At 45.5% G+C, this 15,072-nt stretch overlaps 2 protein-coding genes across 2 annotated transcripts; one reads left to right on the top strand and one right to left on the bottom strand.

The window, feature by feature from the left end:
- The first annotated feature begins 194 nt into the window (after window positions 1-194).
- GCNA (germ cell nuclear acidic peptidase) lies at window positions 195-8,898 on the top strand. The gene is made up of 10 exons (XM_048319305.1): window positions 195-298; window positions 1,076-1,122; window positions 1,836-1,887; window positions 2,252-2,325; window positions 2,842-3,279; window positions 3,599-3,770; window positions 4,851-4,995; window positions 5,876-6,014; window positions 6,868-7,072; window positions 7,966-8,898. The coding sequence occupies exons 2-10, from the start codon at window positions 1,119-1,121 to the stop codon at window positions 8,216-8,218; spliced, it is 1,482 nt and encodes a 493-aa protein (XP_048175262.1). The 5' UTR covers window positions 195-298; window positions 1,076-1,118; the 3' UTR covers window positions 8,219-8,898.
- Window positions 8,899-9,209: 311 nt separating this feature from the next.
- BRCC3 (BRCA1/BRCA2-containing complex subunit 3) lies at window positions 9,210-14,946 on the bottom strand. Its single transcript, XM_048319306.1, has 8 exons — window positions 14,819-14,946; window positions 14,354-14,473; window positions 13,655-13,742; window positions 12,908-12,996; window positions 12,290-12,345; window positions 11,668-11,799; window positions 11,261-11,304; window positions 9,210-10,535 (listed from the first exon to the last, which is right to left on the bottom strand). The coding sequence occupies exons 1-8, from the start codon at window positions 14,921-14,923 to the stop codon at window positions 10,384-10,386; spliced, it is 786 nt and encodes a 261-aa protein (XP_048175263.1). The 5' UTR covers window positions 14,924-14,946; the 3' UTR covers window positions 9,210-10,383.
- Between the last annotated feature and the right edge of the window lie 126 nt (window positions 14,947-15,072).

Genomic DNA, 15,072 nt, shown 5'->3' on the forward strand with positions numbered 1-15,072 from the left:
TTTGCGCGCCGCCGGCGCCGCCCGTGTGCGCATGCGCGCCGCTCCGGAAGCGCGGGGGCCGCTCGAGCGCCATGGCGGGAGCGGCGGCGCGGGCGGGCCCCGCGCTCGGCCCCGGCCCGGCCCCGGCCCCGGCCCCGGCCCCGGCCCCGGCCCCGGCCCCGGCGCCCCCCGACCGCGAATGGCGGCGCCGGGCGGGCAGCGGCGCCGGGGCACGGCGGGCAGCGAGCGGGGCCTCGGCTGCGGGCGGGAGGAGCCCCGGCAGAGGCGCTGCGGGGAGCCAGGGCTGGCGGGGCGGCAGGTGAGGGGGCGCCGGGGGAAACAGCGCCCCAGCCCGTGTGTGCTGACGTGTTTTTATTAAAATATTATATAGAGAGTTTTTAAAATCTGTATCTATGTATTTATATCTAGTACACACACACATATGTGTGAATATCTATAACTACATAATGTGCTACATTATAGCTAGCATATATTACATGTATATATTTATAATTTTAGATTACGCCCTCATTTGTTTTATGGTAATTGGTAGGTATCAGCATGTTTCAGAATTGCAGTCTTTAAGGTTTAAATGACGTCCATTTAAAAAAGCTGTCTTCCTGGCCTTTTAAGCAGCTGCATAACGTGTTTTTGAAGTTGCTAATGTTTGGTTCGTGTTCTCATAAAACGAAATAACTTGGTAAGGGTATTGTGGGCTGCCTCTACATTTGCATGGACATAGCAGTCCAGGTGGTAATGCCTTCATTCTGCCTCTTGAAATAGCTTTATGGCAGCTGCTGCGTTCTGCTAAATATTCATGGCAGCTATATTAAAGTGCACTTCATGCAAAAACAGCTTCTTACTCATCCGTGCATGGTTTGAGGTTTTGGGCTTACTATAATGCACTTCTCTGTCATATCACAGACCGCGTGTAAGATAAGAAATGAGCTTTTTATAAAGAATTAAAATAGTTCAGCCTATTTGGGACTTTCGGTGTTTTTCCCAGTGCATATTTGGTTCTTGGTGTTCACGGGTGTTTCAGACCAGTGAGATGCAGATCCTGTTGTGACCAAAGTTCTGCATTTCATTTTTGCAGCAATGCCCTGTACTTCTCTTCCAGCAGTGATGATGAATTTGAAATGTGTAAGTAATGACACGTTAGTTTGTGTTATGAAGGAGTATGAAAAGGACACATTTCTGTCTAATTCTAGTGAAGCGTTTTTACACGTTATTTTCTTTCATTGCTTGTGTTGCAAAGTAGTGACAATGAAGTGTCACTCAAGTGACACTGAGGCTTCTATCTTTGTAGAAAGTCCATGGCATAACCAAAAAAAGGGAGTGAAAGACTTGAAAGAGAGTCAGAAGTGCATAAATCTTTCACCTCCACAAAGTCGGAAAGAGTCGGTTTTCAAAGGCAGTCCAGATTTACTTGTTAGAAGGAAAGAAAGAAGCTGTGAAAATACAGAAAATAAATTGCCAGGTGTGGCACTAGGACACAGTACAGGGCTGGAATCAGATAGCTCAGATGACAGTTTCTCTCCTTGCAGTGCAGTCTTGGTGTCTGTGCCACAGGGAGTATTCTTGAATTGTCTCAGTTTTCACTCTTTGTGCCTTGCATTCTATTTTTCTTGTTGCCTCAGTTTTGTCTGTTCCCTGTCACTCGCTTCATTCTTAGTCTCCAGAGACTAGAAGGCTGCTGCCAGCTTTGAGGAATTGAGAGCTGGAATTATACATAGATATAATTATGCTTGGTTTTGGAAAATTTTGTAGACCAAATTTTTACTAGTTGCAAACTTTTAAAAATGCTTAACAAGTGAAATAGAACCTTGTTCTTAATTAATCTTATTTTGTTTCAGTTTTAGCTAAAATGAAAACTCCCAAATCTGTATCTAAAAAGGCAGATGCAAGGTGGGTGCTGTCATTAATGAGTTTTCTGTGTTCATATTTTAGTTTTCTGTATCATATTTCTGATCAGAATATAGAAAAACAATCTAAAATTGTATTGATTCATTGGCCTGTATAGGAGAGAGTGCAGACAGAACTATTACATCCTCAGTCATGTTCAGGGCAAATGTAAAATGGGATATTTGGAGGTGCACATGCTCTTGCCATTCCTATTCACGGATGCAGTTGGTGACATTTGCTGAGAGCAGCTGATAATGTTATATTGGGTGGCTTTTTTTGGATTGCTGTTTTAGGAAGGCAGATTTACTGCTCTATTTTTCTGCTTACTCCTACCTTTATTCCACACCATTTGCCTATTTTTTTACAGTTTGAAAGACTTCATTGATGACTCAGATGATTTCTTCTTGGACTTGAAAGTGAAAAAGAGCACAACAAAGAGTGGTAAGCAATCATCCAACAGCAAATATGAAGCAGACTTTTTAATGAGTGGGAAGGTAGCATTCATTGCTGAGCTCATAAAGTTTTGGGAGAGCTGACCCCTGCTCGAAAAGGGTAGGATCTCTTCCATCTGGTGTGAATGTCAACCCTGAAAAAACCCTGTGTGCCCGCTGCAGACTGTGAAAAGCTGATGGAATGGTGTCTGGAGGGGAAGTGGGTAAAACAAAGTGGACCAGAAGCATTAAAAAAAAGAAAAAGTCAGCTATAGATCTGACATGATCCCTTGATCTTCATGGGACAAATCTGAGGGGTCAGAAGGAATGTTTGTTGGCGAGCCACTTTCAGTGATTTTTCATGTAGTAAGATGGTAAATGGGCAGGGCATAATAAAGAAAATTAGAAGATACCTTACTGTTCTTTGTGTTTTCCTATCTTTTAAGGGATTTCTTTTGTGTTAAGACAAAGGCAGGTCTCCTAAATGCAACTCCCAAAACTTAAAGGTCTTTCTTTTGAATTGCAGCACAGAAAGATCTCCGGACCCCAAAAAAGCTGATGACTCCTGGAAAGAGAAACACTTGCTGCCAAGAGTTGCAGTATCCTGACACTTCAAGTGACACTGAGGATTCTGTCTTTGTAGAAAGTCCATGGCATAACCACCATAAAAAGGGAGTGAAAGACTTGAAAGAGAGTCAGAAGTGCATAAATCTTTCACCTCCACAAAATCGGAAAGAGTCAGTTTTCAAAGGCAGTCCAGATTTACTTGTTAGAAGGAAAGAAAGAAGCTGTGAAAATACAGAAAATAAATTGCCAGGTGTGGCACTAGGACACAGTACAGGGCTGGAATCAGATAGCTCAGATGACAGTTTTGGATCTTTAATGGAACGGATAAAGAAGCGAAGTCTACCCCAAAAACCAGTCTTAAGCACAAGTAAAACTGTCTATCAGCCAAGCACAACAGGTGAGCAGCCCTTAGCTGACTTGCAGTGGTGATTGCCTGGTTCTGTCCATTTGTGTGGTGTGGACCTCTGAGGTGCAGCTCAGCACCTTGCAAAGGATTTTGGTGCAATCCAGAATTACTCCTGTGAGCATTCAGAAAAGCCAGTTTGTGCCATCAAGATGTAAGTTTTACACTGTTCTTGTTTTTTGTCATTGTAGGTGCTTTTTAGTTTTTATTATTATTTATTATTCTGAAAGCAAACTGGTGGTTTCTAATGATTCTGTGATCTTTTTTATTTAATGTATGCTGTGTAATCCTGTGACTCTTCCTGTTGAACTAGAAAACATCAAGCCACCCTGCAAAGGTGCACAGCCTGTGGAAGGGGAGGGAGTCAAGGCACCAAAGCCAAAATCCATTTCACTTCAAGAAACACCTTCCATGAAAACGACTCCTGCAAGAATTCCTAGGAGCGAATCAGTCAGTTGCTCACAGTCAGCAAAGACAGAGAAAAGGTGAGTGTTTCTCCATTGTTCCTGTGTCCTAGGACAACTGTAGATGGACAGAGAGATGCTAAGCATTTTGCCTAGGATGATGTGATTCCTCTGCTACCTAGAAACTTGTACTAATTCAGCATTTGTTAATGGTTGAGTAGCTGGAAACCAGAGTTTTCAGTCTCCAGTATGACAGGGAGAATATAAACTGGTCTCTGCCTAAAGGAATTGGTGACAAATCTGACAAATGTCGTCTTCTTTGCAAATGTTATCTCTCTTGCTATTCCTTGTCTTGGTACAGCATGTTTCTAACCCGTGCTGGCTCTACAGATTGTATATATCCAGCTGCTTTCCTCTGAAGAGATATCAAAACTAATCTATTAGTAATTCATACCTTTTAACAAGAGTGTATTGATTTTTTTTTTTTACTTGTATCATTATAACTTTGAGAATTCATGTGTCTTTTTCTACATGTGGATGCAGCTTAGGCTTTTCAAAAGAATGCATTTTTCATTTCTAATTGCTGCCCTTATTTTGCTTTTTAGCCATGTGCTGTTTCCTTTAGTCATTTTATAATGGTGCATACAATACCAAACCTATAAATGATATCTTCAAAGGTGTTTCTTTGTCAGAATGGTGCAGCATTTGAGTTAGCAATCCTGGTGGATTTGAATTCCTCCTTGAAGGAATTCCTGAGCATTCCTTGACCATCTTTGGCTGTTTCTGAAAAGACACCTTTATTGTGATGATCATATTAGGGCTGTTGATACATTGATTGAATTTCAGTATAGTTGTGGTTCACTGTATCACAAAGTCTGAGCCACCCTCTTTTCCTACTCAGGAGTCCTCATAATCTAAGTTTGTGAATTAATGAAGTAACTGCAGGACTGTTGCAACAGCTCTGCCCCTTCATGCTCTCAGAGGGGTAAGAGGATAGTCGTGGGCCTCATGAGGGCAAGCTAGTGGAAAGAGTCATGAGAGGTTTATGCCACTTGAAGCATCCCTGAGATCTTCATTGGCTCTCAAGTGGCCATTATTTTTTTGTGTGTTTTTCCATGTCTCTCTGTACTTCAGTAAATGCCTTAATGGCTTTTCTTGCAGGCTCAGGGTATGCTCAGTGCCTGATTGTTTCTTGCAAGATCTTTCAAATCCAGCTTCCCACTATGTGAAGTATTTCAAGAAAAATAAAGAGGAGCTGGCACAGAAGCTCTACAGGCTGTTTAATAGTACCATCTTTGAGCAAAAGGTTGGTTTCAAAACAAGAACTACCATCCCAAAACGCTCGTTAATATGTTGCTCCTCCCTGTTTGATGTAATTGCTCTTTACCCTCCTTCACTTTGTAGAAGTTAAGCTTTATAGCAATGGCTTATGTTTGAATTAGTCCAAGCAATTTCTTTGAAAGGAGTTTGTTACCACTGTGATGCAGCAGTTTTGGCTTTGCTTTCCCAGCTGTAATGGAAATGCTGCACGTAATCTTTCTTCCTTCCTATTGCATGTTCATGTCTGCCTTTGTGGAACAGATTAAAAACGTGGTGATCCTTCGAATAACAGTTTAGGGTGAACATAAAGCTACAAGTTGTGTTTCAAATTTAAGGTTCAATTTCAGAGAACTGCTGTCTTGACCTGGGATCATCATCTGGGATATTGGGGACCCTTCTCTGGGGAGAAATATTCTTGAAAAGAAGGATGCTGCCCTCAGTAATTCCAATGGGATTTTCCCCAGGAAGGAAAGTGTTTTCATGCAAATGAGAAAATACTGTTGAGCTGACCAAGGATAGGCTGAGGTCATGATTTTACACAAAACTGAGCTGAACAAACTCACTGTTGCTGAAGCGAAATATCTTACTGCCCAATGCTTCAGCCCTGTACCTGGAGGTACTCGGAGGTAGAATAGAGGAACTAAGGACTTTCTGTCTCATCCTGCATTATGAAACTCCCCTTATTGGTTACAGGACAACTGATGGTGGGAATAAGAAGCCACAGGAGGGGGAGTTGGCATCTTAAGTGTTCAGGGCACCAACAGAGACATCCTCGACTGGATGTAGTAAAATACAAGGGGAGTCAGAGGGTCAGAAGATAAGAGAGGGAGGAGTGGGCAGATGACATGTGCTGTTTTGTTTTTCAGTTACCAGAGGACATGGTAATAATCTGGAATAAGAAAATGAGAAAAACAGCGGGGTATTGTGTAACGGGGAAGAGAGAAGGCCCTGAAGGGAAGCGTTACGCTCGCATTGAACTCTCTGAGAAAGTCTGTGACTCTGCAGGTAGGTCAAAGAAAGGCTGTGTTGATTGTCCTTTGAGGAGGCAAGTTCTAGAGATAAAAACATGAATCTGATGCCTAAGAGATCTGGAACTGGAGCCTGCTTTGAAATTTTCTATTATCTTATGTAAATAAATAAACACATGTATGGATTTATCCACATTCCACAGCCCTTTTAAGAGGCTGGGCAAATGTACAAAATGTGAGAACAGAGATGTAAGTCACACTAACTGCAATACTTTGTTTATATTTCTTAATGATTTGAAGACCTACAGGCATCGTATTACTCTAATTCTGTGTTATAATGGCAGTCTAAAATCTGACTTCTTCCATCACAGCTAGCCACCTTGTTGGTAGTATTTAAAGCTGGAATAAAGACAGGTCAGTGCCAAATTAAGTTCTATTATGTGGTACTGTAACTGTTACTTCTCTCTCATCCCCTCCCAATATGGGAAAATGAATCATAAAATGGTTTGGATTGAAAGGGATCTTAAAGACAATCTTGTATCAACTCCGTGCCAGGGGCAGGGACACCTTCCACTAGACCAGGTTTCTCCAAGTCCTGTCCAGCCTGGCCTTGAACACTTCCAGGGATGGGGCAGCTTTACCAGCCAGATTAGGTGTGTGGGGGAGTAACTAGGATGCAGAACTGGGCTGATCATAAATCTGGAAATGCACTAAATAAAACCTTGTTTTAGAGCATATTATCTTATCAAGACATTGGTAGTTCTAACCTCCAAAATAACTCTTGCATCTTAGTACAGAATGAGAGACAGAGGCCTTGAAGCAGTGACCAAAGGTGAGCATGTTCTTCCCCACACCTGACTGACCTTTGTCTTTGTTACCTTTACCTCAAGATCGCCTTCGGGACACGCTGATCCACGAGGTTTGCCATGCAGCCACCTGGCTCATCAACGGCGTTCGGGACGGACACGGGCGATTCTGGAGATTCTATGCCAACAAATCAGCTGTAATCCATCCAGAACTGCCGGTGGTGACACGATGCCACAGCTATGAGATTAATTACAAATTCACCTACGAGTGTGTTCGGTGCAAAGCTACGTGAGTAAAGTTTTCATCTTGCATACGACTGTGTATTAACTTCTTAACTTGGCAGTGTCCTGTGTCTAAAAATCAGGGGTCTCTGAAGCGCTAAAGCAATTTGGATACTCTGATGTTTTCCAGAGCCCACGGAACGTCACTATGTGAGTCCACGTTTGTTTCCAGGTAGTTTCAGTTCTAATTCAGAGGTCAGGACAGACAGAAGTGTTGTCTGAGGACCATTGGTGATGAGGGAAGGTCTTTGGGAAGCAGCAAGAGATACATACCTAAGATTTCAAGGAACAAATCCCTGTAAAAACTGGGCACAGAATATTTGACAGTGATTAGATACTAGAAAAAACTATCAGAGGAAGCTTCCTGGGGTCTGTGTCCTGATGACTTTAAATATGCTCACAGATGTGAGCAGCACTGTGATGGGAAGGATTGATACTAGGACATGACCTGTAATAATGGCACCATTTATGGCATTTTTTTTACCTCAGCATCATATGTGTGACTCCCAGAAGTACTGGAAAGAAACACCTGACGTACCCTGGAGTGTTTATTAGGCCTATGCAGTCAGTAGTTGCTTAGATGCAACAGAGCATTGAGAAGATTTTTTTTTAGTGATGTCTTTGAGGAGAAACTTCATGAGGGGGTTGATACATGAGTTGTGGAGGTATTTGGAAATGTTGTAGCACTTCATACTCTAGGCTGAGAGTAGAACTACAGAGGAAGGAACCAAGATGAAAAAACAGCGGAAAAGGTTCTAGGGTAGCGAAGTGTAATACAGATTTGGTTGTACCACCGTGTGATGTACTGTTCTCTGTTCTAAAATAGTGCCTTTAGAAATCTGACCTCAGCAGAAGAGAAAGGAGTTCTGTGGACTCAAAGTCCTTGTGTTTGCCTTTCAGGATCGGGCGGCACTCGCGGTCCCTGGACACGGCGCGGTTCGTGTGCGCCTTCTGCAGGGGGCAGCTGGTCCTCAGGCAGCCCCCGGGCAAGGGGGGCACCCCTGCCAAGACACAGCTCACACCCTTTGCTAAATATGTGAAGGAAAACTATGGACTTGCTAAGAGAGAGCAGCATGGACTGAGTCATGCAGAGGTCATGAGGAAACTCAGTGCTGATTTTGCTTTGAAAACCAAACTGGAAGATTCCTTTTAATATCTCAGTATACCTCCTTTCTTGGTGCCACTTAAATTTTGTATTGAGAGTAGTAAAAGTTCTGAGCAGCACTCACACGTAGCATGTCTTCAGTGACTCCAGTGATTTACTGTTTCATCTGGGCAGCTGATAAGCTGTAGACTCTGTGTGTGTGCTGAAGAACTGCTGCATCTCTGGCTGAGATTGCCAGAGGCAAGAAAGTCCAGGCCCACCAGCCCAAGTCCTCTGACTCTGAATGACTCCAAGGCAGGAAAAGGGGCATACCTGAGTTGGGCTTCAACATGGGTTCAGATACTCTCCCATGTAGTTTCCTGAGAGATCCTTGGCTGTTTTTGTTACAATTAAGTGGTGGGTAGATGGTGCCTTAAATCCATTAAGAGAATGTGTGAGTTTCTCCAAAGCCCTTTAGCCCTCAGTAAGATTGAAGCTCTTTGATTGAATTTGAATGTAGTGTACCTCTGTCATTGAGATTTCATAGAAACTAAAATAGATGCAGAAGGTCAGGTTGGGAAAAGCAGATTTAAACACTTTCCCCCACAGAATGAGGTGGTTTTGTCAATGGTTTAAGTCTTTCATGTAAAATGCAACTGAATGTGTGTTACAGTGCTTGTGTGTTCTGTAAGCAAATTGCTCAGGTGATTAATAATTTTGATAATCAATAAATGCCAATTTGATACTAACTCTTGCAATAAAACCAGGCTGCTTTGTTTCAATTTAATCATGGCTGTGTGGGAATACAGAACCCTGGTACCAGCCCAGCTCTCCTGGCTGGAGAGCCAGGCTGTGGATCAGCACCGTCCTTAACATCCTTTTGTCACTGGGATTACAAGCCAAGGATCCCCATTCCAGGAGGCCCAGAGCTGCTGGGTCATATCCCAGGAGCCCTCATCAAGCCTGGGGGCACTGAGACACCACCCTCCCTTCTCCAGAAGCAAGGTAAAGGAGCATTTGAACTAGAAAACCAGTAACAAAAACAACAGCACGAAACCAGTGACTGTTCAAAAACTGATTAATTACTGTTCACAGCACTTCCAAGGAAAAACAAAACAGTGGTGAGCAATATACTTCAAGGAAGTTCTACTCTTAGGGGATTTGCCAGTAGAAATGCAGAAAGACTGAAAAGTATGACAAAGCAATCTTGACAGCACTTTACAGCTGCTAATCAATATTGGCTGTCACTGACAGGGAGTGCCTTCCTCAGCTCTGTTACTTTCACTGTCCCATCCTTTGCTCACGTGAGACAGATTCACAAGACAGAACACAGACGAGGATGTACATGATGGGGGATACTGTGAAATGCAACACCAAGAACATTTAAAGGGATTAGTTCAACAACAGCTATTTTGTTCCAGTCTTAAGAAATTCCTGCAGTTCAGCATGTAAGAATGTCAGGCTTGTGTATCTACCAGTTCTCTGCCCAGCATCTTAACCTTCTTCCCTCTGGGAAGGAAGCACAGTCCTCTCACTGAGCCAGCAGAAATAAGTCATTTTGTACAGAACCTCAGTGCTAGGCACACACCAACATTGCATGGAGTAAGAGACTACAGACTGACCAAAAAATGCACTTTGTAGCATTAATTTCATTTCTACTCCCAACAGCTCTAGCTTTGGAATTCTTTATTTGGTTTGATGTATGCTGAACACAGATCCTATGTCAAAGATCTTCCAGGTCTGTTCCCAAGCTTCCCTCCCACCTCTTACCTGCCTGGATGAATGACCAGTGATCCAAAACATTACTAGATATAAGATCATGGTCAACTGAAGCTACTAAGAGAAGGCAGAAGTTGGCAGCATCAGATATGACAGCAGGGACACACTTTTCCCCTCTGACCCTCCTGTTCCAGGCTCCTGGAATACGTGTAAAGCAGTAGGACTTCTGTCAAAATACAGAGGGAGAAACAACGTTCCCTAGGTGTGTGCTCTCCAAAACAGGAGTCTTCAGGTGCTGCTCAGCCCCACCACTGATCCACAAGTGCAGCACCTGCAGACACAGCACTGCTTTGCACCAAGCTGGGGCAGGTAGAGTCCTGATCCTGGAGATGTGCTCCAAGAGAAGAGGCACAGCCAGGACCTTCACTGAGGGGCAGTGTAGGGCCACCCTTCAGCCTGGAGTAGTTCTTGAAGATTTTTTCATGTCTCTTTCCTGAAGGGTCTGCATTTCCTCCTCACTCTAAAGCAGCGAGTTCCTCCAGCAGCTGCTCTTTCTCCTGCTGCAGCTCCTGCACGCGCTGTTTGTTCTGTTCCAGTCTGTCCTCCAGCCACTGCAGCAGGGGCCCACTGATGGCAGACATTTGGCTGCAGAGGTTCTTTGTGAACACTGCAAAGAGCAACAACACATCATGCCAGGGCAACACACAAAAGACTCGGTGCTACAACACCCCCAAAGCCAACAGACAGCCAAGGAAACCTTCCAACATCCTGGCCATGGCAACGACACATCTCCACAGGAAGGTCAGAACCGGCAGCTTGCAACATGGAAACACCATTTCAGTCTGACCCAGGCAGGGATGACAGACCTACAGTGAAAATCTGCACACAGCTCATCACTGGTGCTAATTAATGTCTAAATTTAGAAGCATCATAGAGTGCCTCATTTCCTAAACGTGTGAGAATGGACAATGGGGTAATAATTTAAGAATAGAAGTGGGATTAGGACTCACCCCATCACACTGGCAGAAGGAAAGATGTCACACCCATGTAACACATATAAAGTGCCAGGAGATGGAAGTGTACATACAGGGCAGCCAGACACTACTTTAACACTCAACAAATCCCAAATCCCCTTTCCTGTTCCAACAGAAAAAATAACCTAAACAAACCAAACCCCAAAACCCCAAACAATCCCAAAGTCTTTTGTCATTTTAACCAATTCTACAAAGCCTGAAGGATATAACATTCATGAACCCCAGGATTAGGGTGTTTTACAGCCTTTGACATTTTCATTTTAAGTATCTAGTTACAATTCTGTTCCTATGTAACAAGACTTCACCGTTTTGATTCTGGGAGCAGCACCCTGGATTATCACATGCAAGGAATCCTTACCTGAGCCATTATGGATCTTGGTTACAGAGTCAAGATGTGTGAGGCTAAGGGAAGGAAAAGAAAGCAGGTTAGAAACAAGACAGCAGGGAATTGTGTATTAAACCCAGGCAGTAAAACCAGCTGCCCAGGAATCACAGAGCAGGCCACAGGTACACCTAAACCTCTTCACTTGCTGAAGCTGTGCACATTCACAAGGATAACAACCTGTGATCACAAAACCCCAGAATTCTGCTGATAACTCCAGGCTCAGGTTCTACAGACTTCAGAAAGTTCTACAGAGGCACGTGAGCTGCTAATCCTTCTTAATTTCTACATCTTTGCCAAGGCTTTGGTACTCTAAGTACAGCAACAACAGAACAGGTCAGCAAAGACTGCCTTGGAGAGGGGCAGAGTCCCAGGGCTGTTACCTGTGAATTCTCCTGTAGGCATCCTGCTCTTCTTGGCAAAGGATCTTGGGCAGCTCCACAGCTGATTCCAGACACACTTTCCCAATGGTTTCATGGGGGACAACATGAATGGGAATTTCAATCCTTTCATATCTAAAACGGTATGAGATATCATTAAAAGAAGCAAACAAAAAAATTACTTCTACAACCTTCCAACAGTCTGTCCAAGGCCTGGCAGTGCTGCACATCCACTTTTGGGAACACATGCCTGAGCTGACAGGCAAAGGGAAGCATCTTATATCCACATACTTGTCTTGAATTTTAATTGTAAGGTGCAAACCTGAGGGCTCGACCTCCAGAGCTGGAAGCAAAAAGGTGGGGCTGCTACGCAACAAATTGCAGCACAAATCCCCACCCTAACCTCAGCAAATCTGAACATAATAAATTATCTAGGCTAAATGAATCACTCCTAGTCTTTAGATTCTCTTCCAGCAGCCTGCAGGACCAGAAGTCAGGAGACCCTGTGCAGGCATCTCTGTACATTTACTCCTCACAACTGAGAAGCCACTTATTAGAGACAACCCAGAGAAAGGACAGACAAGACAGAATACAACTGGACATAATAATCTTCTGCTGTACTCACTCTGAGCTCTTCTGGGCCTGAATAGACTGGAAACAGGTATAGAGAATTCTGCCTGTCTAAGAGAGACAGCAGAAAGTCAGATTCCAAAGGCAAAAAACCTCTAAAACCACACATTCCTTTAGGAAGCACAATATGCTTTCAAATAGAATTCCAGATGTTTTGCTGTGATTTGCTTGCTGGAGCTGCTTAAAGCATATATTGATAAACCCTTTAGTGATGAAAAACTCTCAAGCAGCAGCTGCCTGGACAGCCTAGACCTGACTGTCAGCTTATTTCACACGACAGCCACCCCTCCTGGAGAGCCTGGAGCACAGAGGGGCAGAGCTGTGGGCTGGGCTGGATACCTGAGGGAAGAGCCCTGCCCCATCTCAGTGCACACACTCTGCAGCTGCTGCTGCAGCCCTCCTGGACAGCCAGGCTGTGGGGCAGCACAGAGGAACTGTCACTTGTTCTCCTGTCCTTGGGATCACAATCCAACCACCACCATTCCCACTGTGCTTTCCATGTGCTCCCAGCAGAGCTCTGCCCTTTTTGCAGGCTGCACCCAAGGACTTCAGCTCTGCCCTGATGTTTCTCATGAGCACCTGGAGGGTTTGTTGCCATTTTTAAGTTGCCTACCTTGGTGTTCTTGTCCTCAATGAAGCAGGAAAAGATCAGCCCTACAAACCCTTGGTCCATCATCTGATACATGGCCTGAGTGCGGACATCTGCAGGCACAGAAATGACAGTGAGACCTGCCCTGCTCACCTGCAGGAGTGGGAAATGATTTGCCATCTTTTAAAGGGTGATCTAAAATTTGGGAACAAATGTCACAAACTTTATGTTTACATCCTTACTCCGGGTGATTAAAGTTTAAATAAAAAACTTGATCCAATTTATAATGTAATTAAATAGCTAATCTTAAAAATAGAAGGTGAGCTCACAAAACCAGAAATTATCTCACAGCCAGCCTGGTGCCACAGGTCACCATAAAGTCCAACACGTGTAAGATACTCATGTACTTCTTCTATGAAAGTTTTCAGCTATGCATTAACATTCACAGATGTCAGAAATCGTCACAGTAGGCCCAGGATTCCCACAGCTTTTTTTGCTATTCCCCACACTCAAGGTCTATTTTATCTATCTGGAAGAACAGCAGTAGCTGATTTGTGACTCCTGAGTCATGTTTGAGTCCTTGGAGAGCACACACAGGAATGGGGCTACACTGGCAGGGGCCCCTGAAGCCCACCCAGACAATCTGATCCTATAAAAGAATGTTTCAGACTCAGAACTGTTTTAAAAGTGCAGCTCTGGAACTCCAGTGACTGAGTCCCAGGATCAAGAGCTGGGAGTTTCACCCAGAGCCCAGCTCAGGGCTGCTCTTACCGACATGTGAGGGCCAGACAGTGATGTGGGGGTGGGAGTGGTACCAGCCCACCACCCTCATGGGACGTCCTGTCATTTCAGCCAACCTGTGTGGGAGTCAAGGAGCTTTGGGAACCAAGAGACAAAGGGAAGAGCTGAACATACAAGGAAAAACAGCAGAGTTTTATAAGTTTCTTATGAGTCAGCAGAATTCCAGATCCCTTTGGAGGGGTGATGACACACTGCAGAGAGCTGATGGGAGCCTCTTCCCCAGCACCATCAGGAGTCACTGCTGCAGAAGCAAACTCGATTCTGTTTGCATGTGGCAACAAGCAACACTTCAGCAGCTGTTCAAACCAGCATCCCCGAGTGTGTGTAGAGAAGAGGCTCCCCAGTGCAGCACCTGGAGCCTTGCTGACCTCTCACCTTCCACTCAGCCTCCCTGCTGAACTGCCACCGCCCTCCACAAACACACTGCAGTTTTATCTGTGACCAAATACAAAACAACGATCAAAAATTTATAACACAATTCCACTGCAGGTGCTGGAACCAACAAAGACTCCAGAGAAAGGCAACTGCCAGCACAGCCCTCCCAGCCGGGCAGCTGCAGGAGGGAGCAGCTGATGGCTTCAAGCCAGCTACAGGTGTAAAACACAGCACCTGAAAAGAGCTCTGAGGTAAAGCACTGGCGAGCCTGCTGCTGTCTCTGCTAAAGGATATCTCTGCTTCAGTGGAAGCAGCTGAAAGCTGCTCTGGTGAGATCTCCACGCGGTCCTTCCTCTTGTCAGAGCGGCGCAGGATTATCACAGAATGGATGTGGACGATTCGGCTGGTGTCAACCTAACGATACAGCGGGGAAATCAGTCAGTCCTCTGCTAAAGAAACAATCCCCCGCAGGGCACGGCCGGCTGCTCTGAGCATCCCAAGGCACAGGTGTGCACCGGAGCACGCCGGGGCATGGGGACGGGAAGCTTTCCTGGCTCTGAACTTCGACTCTCACAGGAGCTGACCTACGCGCTGGCGGCTGCTGGGGCCGCAGACGAGAGGGGTGCCGGGGCCGCTCCGTGCGCGATGCCGGCGGTCACAGCCCGCGCCCCGCCATCCCACGGCCCCGCGCAGGCCACAACCCCCATAGGCAGCCCCACCACCCGCCCCTCCCCGGGGCCGCCCCTCCGCGGGCGGTACCTCTCCGATGCAGAGCCCCATGACCTCCTCCTTCTCGGTGCTCAGCGCGTGGTTCAGGCACACAAGGAACGCATCCGCCTCCAGGTGCACCGCCTGCACCGCCATCTTGCCTTCCGCGCCCGCCTGCCCCTCTCGCCCCGCCCCCTCAGCGGATGGACCAATAGCAGCGGCGCTCGCGGGCCCTCTCAGCCAATCGGCGCGGCCTCCGCCGAGGCGAGCTGTGCGGCGCGGCGGAAGGGCCGTGCCGCCCACGG

Source organism: Corvus hawaiiensis, chromosome 14 (genome assembly GCF_020740725.1).
Source record: "Corvus hawaiiensis isolate bCorHaw1 chromosome 14, bCorHaw1.pri.cur, whole genome shotgun sequence".
Classification (NCBI taxonomy): Eukaryota; Metazoa; Chordata; class Aves; order Passeriformes; family Corvidae; genus Corvus; species Corvus hawaiiensis.